The sequence below is a fragment of the Heterodontus francisci genome, chromosome 5, assembly GCF_036365525.1.
Source record: "Heterodontus francisci isolate sHetFra1 chromosome 5, sHetFra1.hap1, whole genome shotgun sequence".
NCBI lineage: Eukaryota > Metazoa > Chordata > Chondrichthyes > Heterodontiformes > Heterodontidae > Heterodontus > Heterodontus francisci.
This window is the reverse complement of record NC_090375.1, coordinates 177,765,914-177,778,897: the sequence shown is the minus strand read 5'-3', so window position 1 is coordinate 177,778,897 and position 12,984 is coordinate 177,765,914. Positions and strand designations below refer to the sequence as shown.

The following is a 12,984-nucleotide window of genomic DNA, read 5'->3' as shown; positions in this document are numbered from 1 at the left end:
ACAAGTGGTACTCTGGCTACGATCAGATAGATAAGAATGGAACCAGTGGCTGCATTCCCACCCAGCTGGACGACAGTGGAAAGGGATTGGATAGGATGGCGTGGTCAACCGTGTCAGAGGTGGTAGACACAGTCACATTTGTGACTCTGCTAAGAGCCGTTTCAGGACTCTGGCAGGGGAAGAAACCTAATTAGAGGGATTCAAACATCGAGCTCTAGGAATGACAGGCATGGATTTGGAAGACAACAACACATTCAAGGACTGTGGAGTGGAAAGGAAGGTTCAAGATGGGGTGGCAGTTTGCAAAGAGAGTGGGGTCAAGGGTTTGTTTTTTTGACAGGGGTGATGGCAGATTTAAAGGAGAGAGGGACCTATCTAAAGAGACAGAACCATTAGCAATATCAGCTAACATAGGGACCAGCAGGGAAAGTTGGGTGCTCAGTAGGAATCAGGTCGAGGAAGCAGGAGGTGGGTCTCATGAAGATGAGCTCAGAGAGGGCATAAGGAGAGATAGGAGACAGACTAGAGAAAGATATGAGTTCAAGGCTAGGGCAAACAGGAACTTTAAAGGAAGTTTGGCCTGGGGGACTAGTGGAAGGGAGGGAAGCAGCAGAGACAGATGATCAAATGGTCTCCATCTTAGTAACAAACAAGTCCATGAGCTCCTTGCACTTATTGTTGGAAGTGAGGGTGCAGGAGACAGGGTAGCAGGGTTTAAGACTACTGTTTGCAGTACAGAAAAAAAGCTGGAGGTTATCTTTGCATTCACAAAGATCCTAAAATAATGAGCGCTTTTAGCAGACGAGAGCAGGACCTGATACTGCTTTATGTGGCCCAGCCAGACCAGGCGGTGAACAGCTAAATCAATTGTCCACCCTATACAGAGTGTGGAAGGGGGACTGTGCATGGAGTGTGATACAAGGAAGTGATCAGAGATGGCCTTATCTGTGATTGATGTGATGGGAGTAGCGAGACCATGTGAGAAGGCAAGGTCAATCCTTCCAACTATATTCTATAGATTTGGCAATACAATGCAACCTTCCATTCACCTTGTTGTTTGCCATTCAACATTGCCTCGCTATATTAAGTGCTGGGTTTACCAACATCCTTAGATTTCTTTCACCTTCAAGCTGAGCTAGTTTGACATTATTTGTGGAGTAGATATGAGTCATTTTTTCTTCCAAAGCCCAATGTCATACAATTATATGTGCTCAAGTTAATTTAATTCTATTTTGTCTATTTACAGCATTTATCTTATTCCTTTTATAGATCTTCGGGTGCCGCAAAACTGTCAAGTCCCTTTTAGAGTTTTGCATTGTCTACACTGAGTTTGTTAGTCAAAGTTGATGATTGAAGTTAAAAGATCCCAACCCTAGATATTCCATTCAGTGTTTCCCCAACTTAACATCTCTCCCCCAACGAGTCCCTACTCCTTCAGTCAACTTCCTGTCCATACCTTAAATTTCCACTTATTTAATTTCAGTATCTTTTAGAGAGAGACTTCATTCAGAGGCTTTCTGTAAGTCTTTGTATTCCAAATCAAAGTTTTGCAAGTGCTAAGGAAAAGACAATCAAAAAAAAAATCAAAGTGCCCGATCAGGCAAGATCCTCCCTTTCTAAAACTCTATTGGGTGCTATTTACTAGGTTTACTTCTAATAATCAATTTCATGATTATTGATCAAATCTACTGATGTATGGCTAATGGGTCTGTAGCTGACTGGATCTGTTTTGTCACCTTTTTGAATATAGGTGGTAAATGGGTGAAGGATGTCCATAATATTCATCAACTTCATCATGATAATTGTCATCAGTTTGCAAATCCTGTGCTGTTTCTTTTAACACTTTAGAATATCATCCATTCCTGATAGTTTTACTCTTGAGGTTTATTATGGAGTCCTTTCAGGCTGTACAAGACCTTTAGTCATCAAGACAGTTTAGATTATCTCCAGTATGAAGGTTATACTACAAAGGGGTGATGTCAAGGGCAGTCACTGTCCCATCACCTATGGAATTCAACTCATGCCCAGGTTTAGACCAAGGCTGTAATGAGATCTAGAACCAAGTGGTCCTGACGGAATGCAAACTGAGCATCGGTGAGCAGGTTATTGATGCCCAAGTGCTCGCACTGTTGACAACTCTTTCCATCACTTTGCTGATAATTGAGATAAAATGGTAATTGGTCAGGTTGGATTTGTCCTTATTTTTTTTTTTAAGGACAAGACACATCTGGGTAATTTTCCACGTTGTTGGGCATATAAAAGTTTGTAGCTGTACTCAAAACAGCTTGGCTAGAGGCGTGGCCAGATCTGAAGCACAGATCTGAAACACTGTACCCAGGATGTTTTCAGACTACAAAGCATTTTCTGGGCCCAATGCAGTCAGCCGTTCCTTGATATCAGGGGTAGCGAATCGAATTGACACAGACTAACATCTGTAATGGTGGGGACCTCAGGACGACAGGACTGATCATCTATTTGGCACTTCTGGCTGACTATGGTTGTGAATGCCTCAGCCTCGTCATTTCCACTTGTTTGCATGCTCTGCCATCATTGAGAATGAGGCCCCCTCCTCCTGCTAGCAGGTTAATTATCCACCACTATTTGTGACGGAATATGTGGCAGAACTGCAGAGCTTTCTTTGATTTTGAGACGGTCTACAGCATGCTGCTTCCACTGTTTAGCATGCAAGTAACCTGTGATATTGCTTAAACAAAAGCACAATACTGTGGGGATGCTGGAAATCTGAATGAAATAAAAACACTAAGTGCTGAAAATACTCAGCAGGTCCGGCAGCATCTGTGGAGAGAGAAACAGAAGTAACATTTCGAGTCTGATATCACTCTTCTGCAGAACCAAATGTAGAAATGTGATGGGTTTTATGCCGTTGAAAGGGGGAGGGGAGGAAGAACGGGAAGGTCAATGATAGGGTGGAGGGCGGGAGACATTAAATGACAAAGATGTCATGGAATAAAAGGCAAAGGAAGTGGCAATAGTTGTAGTAAAAGACAAAGCACTTGTCCAGATAGAGTGTTAATGGCAGAATAAAATACAACTCTGAAAGCAAAAACATGAAAAGTTTAAGACTGGCACATGGTTAAAAAGAAAATAATCAAAATAGAGGTCGTGTCTGAAATTGTTGAACTCATTTTGAGTCCAGAAGGCTGCAAAGTACCTAATCTGAAGATGAGGTGCTGTTCCTCCAGCTTGCGTTGAGCTTTACTGGAACATGACTGCAACAAGCCGAGGACAGAAACATGGTCTAAGTGCAAGGTGCTGAACTAAAATCACACGCAACCAGAAGCTCTGGGTTATGCTTGCTGACTATGTGCAAGTGTGCAAAGCATTTTGTTTCTCCAATGTTGGGGAAACCGCATTGTGAGCAGCAAATACAGTATGCTAAACTGAAAGAAGTACAAGTAAAGCACTACTTCACTTGGAAGGATTGTTTGGGGCCTTGGATGATGAGGAGAGAGGAGGTAAAAGGGCAGGTATTATACCTCCTGCGACAGCATGGGAAAGTGCTGTGGGAAGAGGACGTGATGTCAGGGATGGAGGAGTGGACCAGGGCGTCGCGGGGAGCGGTCATTTTGGAATGCTGACAGGGGAGGGGAAGGCGTGCTTGGTGGTGGCATTATGCTGGAGGTGGCGGAAATGGCAGAATATGATCCTTTGGATGTGAAGGCTGGTGGGGTGGAAATTGAGGACAAGGGGAATCCCATTGTGGTTCTGGGAGGGAGGGGAAGGGGTAAGAGTAGAAGTGCGGGAAATGGGTCAGACATGGTCAAGGGTCCTGTCAACCATGGTTGGGGGTGGGGAATCATATCAGAAGCTCTGTTGTGGAGGGTTGCATCATCAGATGCAATGGAGATGGGGAAACTGGGAGAATGGAATAGAATCCTTACAGGAGGCAGGGTGTGAGGAAGGGCAGTCGAGATAGCTGTGGAACTCAGTGGGCTTATAATGAATACCAGTAGACAGCGTATCCCCAGAGATGGAGACAGAGAAGTTGAGGAAGGGAAGGGAAGTGCCAGAGATGGACCATGAGAAATTAAGGGAATGGAGGAAATTGGAAGCAAAGTTGATGAAGCTTTCCAGTTCCAGGCAAGAGCAGAAAACGGCACCAATACAATCATCAATGTACCAGAAAAAGAATTGGGGGAGGGGGCTTGAGTAGAACTGGAGCAAGGAATGTTCGACATACCCCACAAAGAGACAGGCATAACTAGGACCCATGCAGGTACACATAGCAACACCATTTATTTGGAGGAAGTGAGTGGAGTTGAAGGAGGAAATGCTCAATGTGAGAACAAGTTCAGCCAGGCAGAGGAGGATGGTGGTGGATACGGACTGGTTTGGCCTCTGTTCAAGGAAGAAGCGGAGAGCTCCCAGACTGTCCTGGTGGGGTATGGAGGTGGAGAGAGATTGGACGTCCATACTAAAGAGGCAGTAGGGCCAGGAAACTGTAAAGTGTTGAAATAACGTAGGGCGTCTGAACAGTCACGGATGTAGGTGGGAAGCATCTGGACACGGGGAGAAAAAAAAATGTCTGGATAGGAAGATAGGAGGAAATAAGTTCAATGGGGCAGGAACAGGCTGAAATGATGGGTCTACCAGGACTGTCCTGTTTGTGGATTTACAGAAGGAGGTAGAAGCGGACTGTTCAGGGTTGCAGGACTATGACGTGGGAAACTGTAGAGAGAAGATCTCCATAGTTGAGGTCAGTGACAGTCCCGGAGAAGAAGTGTCAGAGTTGGCAGACAACAGGACCACCCTTGTCAGCAGATCACAATGTCAGGGTTAGACCCGAGAGAACGAAGTTGCAGCAAGTTCAGAGGAGGATAGATTAGAGTGAGTGAGGGGAGCAGGGAAATTAAGACGGTTGATGTCACGCTGACAGTTCACAATGAAAAGATCAAGAGCGAGTAAGAGACCAGAGCTTCACCAGGTTAGCACCTAATTTGCACGTACCCCAGGTGCTGCTCCTGGCATGTTCTTCTACACCCCTCATTGAACCATGGTTGGACATCTGCACCATTTCCTCACATAGACAGACTAAGCAAGTATGACAGATGGAGTTTAATGTGTGCTAATGCAAGGTCATCCACCTTAAATTTAAGAAAGATAAATCAGAATATTTTCCTAATGGGGAGGAACTAGGAACTGTGGAGGAACAAGGGGACTCGGGTGTCCACGTACAGAAATCACTAATTGCTACTGTACTGATGCAAAATGCAATCAAAAAGGCTACAGCAATGTTGGCCTTTATCTCAAGGGGGCTGGAATACAGAAGTGATACTTCAGCTGTAGACAGCCTTGGTCAGACTCCATCTATGTTCAGTTTTGGGAACTGCAGCTTAGAAAATATGCCTTAAGAGAATGATAGCAGAACATGAGGACTAAATATGAGGTTCCAGAAACTTGGCTTGTGTTCCTTCGAGTTTAAACAGTTGAGGGGTGATCTAGCTGAAGTATTTAAAATGATAGAGGTTAGATAGGGTATATATAGTGAAACTATTTCCTCTGGTGGAGAAATCAAGAACAGGGGGGCATCATCTTAAAATGAGAACTAGGCAATTTTAGGAGAGAAATCAGGAAGCATATTATTTTTTAAAGCACAACTGGTAGTGTGAATCTGAAGTTTTCTTCACCAAAAGGCTGTGGATGCTGTGTCAATTGAAATGTTTAAGACAGAGATCAATAGATTTTTGTTAGCTTAAGGGCATTACAGGATATGGATTAAAAGTGGATTCAGAAACAGATCAGCCATGATATGGCCGAAAAGGCTTGAGGGCTGAATTCTCTATTCCTATGTTCATTTTTGAGGTAGACAGCATTCTTGCACAAATGCTCTAAGTTTCATTGCTATAAAGGGTTCATTAGCATAATATAGTGAAAATGATGACAACACCAGATTTATGCAGTATGATTATCCTACCCTTATAACATGCTCGATAAAGGCCAGTCACGTTATCGCAGACATTTTCTCTCAGTCACTTACTGGGATTGAGCATCACTGGCAAGGCCAGCGTCTACTGCCCATCCTCAATTGCCCTTGAGAAAATGGTGGTGAGCCACCTGCTTGAACCATGCAGTGGATAGTGTGTAGGTACACGCAGAGTACCGTTAGGCAGGGAGTTCCAAGAATTTTACCCAGCGACAGCAAAGGAAAGGCAAAATATTTCCAAGTCAGGATGGTGTGCGACTTGGAAGGGCACTTGCTGGTGGTGGTGTTCCCATGCGTCTGCCACCCTTGTTTTTCTAGGTGGTAGAGGTCACGGGTTTGGAAGGTGCTGTCGAAGGAGCCTTGGTGAGTTGCAGCAGTGCAACTTGTACACGGTATATGCTGTTGTCACTGTGTGCCGGTGGTGGAGAGAGTGATGTCTAAGGTGGTAACTGGGGTGCCAATCAAGTGGGCTACTTTTCCTCGATGGTGTTGAGCTTCTTGAGTGTTGTTGGAGGTGTACTCATCCAGGCAAGTGCAGAGTATTCCATCATAGTCCTGACTTGTGCCTTGTAAGATGGTGGACAGGCTTTGGGGGTCAGGAGACGAGTTACTGACCGCACAATTCCCAGCCTCTGACCTGCTCTTCTAGCTATTAATCTTGTAGTATTTATATGGCTAGTCCAGTTAAGTTTTTGGTGAATGGTGACCCACAGGATGCTGATGGTGGGGGATTCAACAATGGTAATGCCATTTAACGTCAAGGTGAGGTGATTATACTCTCTCTTGCTGGGGATTGAACATACATACGACCATATGCCTGGAACTTGTGTGCCATTTATCAGCCCAAGTCTGAATGTTGTTCAGGTCTTGCTGCATGCGGGTACAGATGCTTCAGGATCTGAGGAGTTCTGAATGGTGCTGAATACTGAGCAAATATTCCTACTTCTGACTCTATTGGAAAATAAGTCATTGATGAAGCTGTTGAAGACAGTTGGGTCTAGGACACTACCCTGAGGAACTCCTGCAGCAATGTCCTGGGGCTAAGATGATTGGCCACCAACAACCACAACCATCTTCCTTTGTGCTAGGTATAACTCCAACAAGTGGAAAGTTTTCCCCCTGATTCCCATTGATGCCAGTTTTGCTAGGGCTCCTTGATGCCACACTCAGTCAAATGCTGCCTTGATGTCAAAGGCAGTCACTCTCATCTCACCTCTGGAATTCAGCTCTTTGTCCATGTTTGGACCAAGGCTGTCATGAGGTCTGGAGCCAAGCGGCTCTGGCTGAACCCAAGCTGAGCATTGATGAGCAGGTGCTGCTTGATAGCACTGTTAATGACACCTTCCATCAGTTTGCTGATGACCGAGAGTAGACTGATGGGGTGGTAATTGGCTGGATTGGATTTGTGCTGCTTCTTATGGACAGGACATACCAATTTTCCACATTGTCGGGTGCCGAACATGGGTGTATCATACAGTGCTTCTCTAAAGCTAAGCTTTTTTTGGAGGTTGAAGAAGGAGGCTCAAATGCGCCAGAACAGAAAACGCTGGATGGAAATACTCAGCAGGTCAGGCAGCATCTGTGGAGCATTTTCTGTTTTGTTTCAGATTTCCAGCATCCACAGTATTTTGCTTCTGTACTAGTGTTTAATTCACTGCCATTTCTTTTCCAGGAATGTCAAACTTGAAGAAGCTCTGTTCTTTTCTCTGATGGGATTTCTGTTGGTTTCTTCTACCTTGTTCACCGTCATCACTTTCTATCTTCCTTCCACAGATGATGCCTGATCTGCTGAGTATTTCCAGCATTTTCTATTTTCGTTTCAGATTTCCAACATCTGTAGTATTTTGCTTTTGCTGTAAGTTCATGTGCACCATAGGTCTACTTGTATCTGTCATTACCTGCTGAAATCCGTTTACAGCACTAGGCAGGACTACCTGTACAGTTAGAAAATATCTCTTAACAGAATAAACTTCACCAGGGACAAATTAATGGAATTGTCCAATTTGCTCCAAGTTGCCCCTCAAACAACCTCAATAACAGAATCAGCACTACCAGTGGTAGTCAAAATAAAACCACCCTCAGCAAGGGATCAAATTTGGGAAGATATGGTAAAGCAAGGAGTAGAGACAAGGCAAGAGAGAAAGGTATTAATATAGGAAATGATAAACAGACTGTGACAGGAAGGGATGGGGAGTACAAATCAACAGATAAGGCTAGAGGTTACAAAAATAATAAAAGGACAAAACTAAAGGCTCTGTATCTGAATGCACATAGTATTCGAAACAAAACAGATGAACTGAGAGTGCAAATAGAAAGAAAGAAAGATCTGATAGCCATGACAGAGACATGGCTGCAGGACAACATAGATCGGAACCGAAATATTGAGGCATTTAGGAAGGACAGGAAGCTAGGAAAAGGTGGAGGGGTAGCTCTATTAATAAATGATATTAGCGCAATAGAGAGGGATGACCTAAATTCAGGAGACCAGGATGTAGAAGCAGTTTGGGTAGAGATGAGAAATCAGATAAGCAAGAAGTCACTTGTGGGAGTGGTGTACAGGCCACCTAACATTAACCACACTGTGGGACAGGGTATAAAGGAAAACATAATGGCAGCTTGTCAGGTACAGCGATAATTATGGGGGATTTTAACCCACATATAGATTGGAAAAATCAGATGGGCCAAGGTAGCCTAGATGAGGAGTACATAGAAAGTTTTTGGGTTAATTTCTTGGAACAATCAGTTCTGGAACCAACCAGAGAGCAGGCTATACTAGACCTGGTATTATGCAATGAGATAGGATTAATTAATGACCTCATAGCTAAGGCACATCTTTCTGCATTATACTCTAGCCATCTAGCTAATCTTGTGCAACAAGATAGGATTAATTGATGACCTCATAGTGAAGGTGCCCCTAGGCAGCAGTGATCATATTATGATTGAATTTTACATTCTGTTTGAGGGAGAGAAGAGTGGGTCTAAGACTAGCATTTTAAACTTAAATAAGGGCAATTATGAGAGCATGAAAGCAGAGCTAGCTAAAGTGAACTGGCAAATCAGGTTAAGGGATAGGTCAATAGAAATGCAGTGGCAGACATTTAAGGGGATATTTCAGAATACACTTCAACGAAAAAGAAAAATTCTAAGGGTGGAACCCACCATCAGTGGTTAACTAAAACAGTTAAAGATAGCATCAAACTGAAAGAAAAAGCTTATAATTCCACAAAGATGGGAGGTAGGTCAGAAGATTGTACAGAATATAAAAAAAAGCAAAGAATGACTAAAAGATTGATAAGGAAGGTAAAATCAGAGTGCGAGAGAAAGCTAGCTTGAAATGGCTAGTGGTTAGCACTGCAGCCTCACAGCTCCAGGGACCCGGGTTCGATTCTGGGTACTGCCTGTGTGGAGTTTGCAAGTTCTCCCTGTGTCTGCGTGGGTTTTCTCCGGGTGCTCCGGTTTCCTCCCACAAGCCAAAAGACTTGCAGGTTGATAGGTAAGTTGGCCATTATAAATTGTCACTAGTATAGGTAGGTGGTAGGGAAATATAGGGACAGGTGGGGATGTTTGGTAGGAATATGGGATTAGTGTAGGATTAGTATAAATGGGTGGTTGATGGTCAGCACAGACTCAGTGGGCCGAAGGGCCTGTTTCAGTGCTGTATCTCTAATCTAATCTAAAATATAAAGACAGATAGTAAGAATTTCTATAGATATTTTAAAAAAGGGTTAACAAAGTGAGCGTGGGTCCTATGGAAAGTGAGTGTGGGGAATTAATAATGGATAATAAGGAGATGGCAGATGAATTGAACAGATATTTTGCATTGGTCTATTGAGGATACAAGTAACATCCCAGTATTAGCTGTAAGTCATAAATGGAAGGGAGGGAGGAACTCAAGAAAATTACAAATCATCAGGGCAGTGATACTGAACAAATTGTTGGAGCTGTGGGCTGACAAGTCCCCGGGTCCTGATGGACTTCATTCTGGGGTGTTAAAAGAAGTGGCGAGTGAGATAGTTGATGCGTTAGTTTTAATTTTCCAGATTCGGGGAAGGTTCCGTTAGATTGGAAAATAGCAAATGTAACTCCTTTATTCAAAAAGGGAGGGAGACAGAAAGCAGGAAACTACAGGCCAGTTAGCTTAAACATCTGTCTTAGGGAAAATGTTAGAAGCTATTAAAGACGTTATAGCAGGGCATTTAGAAAAATTCAAGGTAATCAGGCAGAGTCAACATGGTTTTGTGAAAGGGAAATCATGTTTATCCAACTTATTGGAGTTGTTTGAGGGAGTTACATGTGCTGTGGATAAAGGGGAACCAGTGGATGTATTGCACTTAGATTTCCAGAAGGCATCTGATAAGGTGCCACATCAAAGATTATTGCAGAAAATAAAAGCTCATGGTGTAGGGGGTAACATATTGACATGGACAGAAGATTGGCTAGTTAACAGAAAACAGAGAGTAGGCATAAATGGGTCATTTTCTGGTTGGCAAGATGTAACAAGTGGTGTGCCACAGGGGTCTCTGCCGGGGCCTCAACTGTTTACAATTTATATAAATGACTTAGATGAAGGGACCGAACGTATGGTTGCTAAATTTGATGACACAAAGATAGGTAGGAAAGTAACTTGTGAAGAGGACATAAGGGGGCTACAAAGGGGTATAGATAGGTTAAGTGAGTGGGAAAAGACCTGACAAATGGAGTATAATGTGGGAAAGTGTGAAATTGTCCATTTTGGCAGGAAGAATAAAAAAGAAGCATATTATCTAAATGGAGAGAGATTGCAGAGCTCTGAGATGCAGAGGGATCTGGGTGTCCTAGTGCATGAATCGCAGAAGGTTAGTATGCAGGTACAGCACGTAATTAGGAAAGCTAACAGAATGTTATCATTTATCATGAGGGGAATTGAAGACAAAAGTAGGGAGGTTATGCTTCAGTTATGCAGGGCATTGGTGAGACCACATCTGGAGTACTGTGTACAGTACTGGTCTCCCTATTTAAGGAAGGATGTAAATGCATTGGAGGCAGTACAGAGAAGGTTTACTACACTAATACCTGAAATGGGCAGGCTGTCTTATGAGGAAAGATTGGACAGGCTAGGCTTGTATCTGCTGGAATTTAGATGAGTAAGAGGCGACTTGATTGAAACATATAAGATCCTGAGGGGTTTTGACAGGGTGGATGTGGAACGTATCTTTCCCCTTGTGGGAGAATCTAGAACTAGGGGTCACCGTTTAAAAATAAGGGGTCGCCCATTTAAGACAGAGATGAGGAGAACTTTACTCTCTCAGAGGGTCGTGAATCTTTGGAATTCTCTTCCTCAAAAGGCAGTGGAAGCAGAGTCTTTGAATATTTTTAAGGCAGAGATAGATAGATTCTTGATAAGCAAGGGGGTGGAAGGTTATCGGGGGTAGGAAATGTGGAGTAATCAGTTCAGCCATGAACATATTGAATGGCGGAGCAAACTCGAAGGGTCGAGTGGCCTACTCTTGCTCCTAATTCGTATGTTCGTAACTTCTATTCCACATGGTCCTTCCATAGGGAACATCCATAGTCAGTCAAAGTTGCGGACATCTGTCAGACAGCTAGCTCAATGATTCTTTGTTCACTAGGATGAACAACTTAATCTGACCTTCCCCAGGGAACACTGACAACACAATGATAGCGCAATGCTATTCCCGACATCAGAGGAATTTTCAGAAGAACATCTCATTACCAATCAGGCCCATGCAGCATTCAGGGCCTTCAGGCACAATGTTGTGACATTCACGACCCTCATGCTGTTACTCCATTAACTGGTCATTAACCAGCACAACTCAATCATGCAAGTCATTGTTGCCTGTGGAGTGGGCAGTTACGATTCTTTTATTTTGAGGCAATCCTCTATGCTTGTGTTATTTGAAGGATAGCTCCTAGGAGCTTCAAGTTATCCTCTACAGCCCTGCTTAGTAACACTGTAGTTGAAACCTAAATACAGATAGAATGTTCATGCATTTCCCATGGTAATGACTGAATACAGGATTGGCATCTTGAAAAAGTATTTACCATGTTTACACAAGTTGGAGAAGCCTTGCAGTACAGCCCTTACAGGGTACACAAGGTCATCCTTGCCTGCTCAATTCAAAGTTTAAAGAATTCTTTCCACTGCTCCAATGTGATTTTTCTATATCCTACACCAGCCATCTCCATGTCCTCAATTCGAGTTCAGGGCAGATCATGAGTAGTCCAATGTTGTGGATGTACGTGCATTAGAAATGAGATAAAGACTATTTAAATACACTTTATGTAGCTCCCTCCTATTGAGCAGGAAGCCAGCATTCATTCCATCAGCCTGGACTAATTTTGAACTGGATAATTTAAACACAATATCCCACCAAAATATTCTTTTTCAATGTTGCACATGTAAATAAAACACTGCAAAAGATAAAACGCCATTTTTGGTTCATGTTCGATGGCCAATCAAAAACTCGGTTATGACAGCATCCGCAAATGCAAAGTATTATTTTGCACTTCCTAGCATAAGATGGGCTATGCATATGCAGCCAACATTCCAAAGTTTGGTATTTACATCAAATCAGTACCATTCTGTCACCATTTGCAGGCACTTACCCCCTTGACATCTTTCAGATCTCCTTTTAATAGTGAATCCAAAGTGAAGATGACATTATGACTAAGATTCTGCAGCTGAAAAGTGCATTTAGACAAGAACAAAAGAATTAAAGAATCATACTGTCTTACAATACAGCATTGCTAGTCTTCACAATCAGAGCTATAATTTTATTCTGCTCTAAAGATGGTGGAACAAGTCATAATGCTGTTGTTGCACCCATCCCCAGGAATATTTGTAAATGTTATTAACAGCCCAATAATGGAGTGCTTTTTTCACACATACACAACTAAATTTAAAGTTAAAGTAACACTAGCCCTTACTACAATGCTAATAAGGTGGTGTAGTGGTAATGTCATCGAGCTAGTATCCAGAGGCCCATGCTAATGCCCCAGGGACTCGGGTTCAAATCCCACCACAGCAGCTGTATCAATTA

At 43.0% G+C, this 12,984-nt stretch overlaps 1 protein-coding gene across 1 annotated transcript in view; it reads right to left on the bottom strand.

Moving 5' to 3' along the window:
• The window catches only part of LOC137370298 (arf-GAP with SH3 domain, ANK repeat and PH domain-containing protein 1-like), a 443,522-nt gene that overhangs the window by 253,732 nt on the left and 176,806 nt on the right, over window positions 1-12,984 (bottom strand). The window contains exon 4 of the mRNA XM_068032677.1: window positions 12,551-12,625. Within this exon, the coding sequence (XP_067888778.1) occupies window positions 12,551-12,625 (75 nt within the window). The remainder of the gene's footprint in view (window positions 1-12,550; window positions 12,626-12,984) is intronic.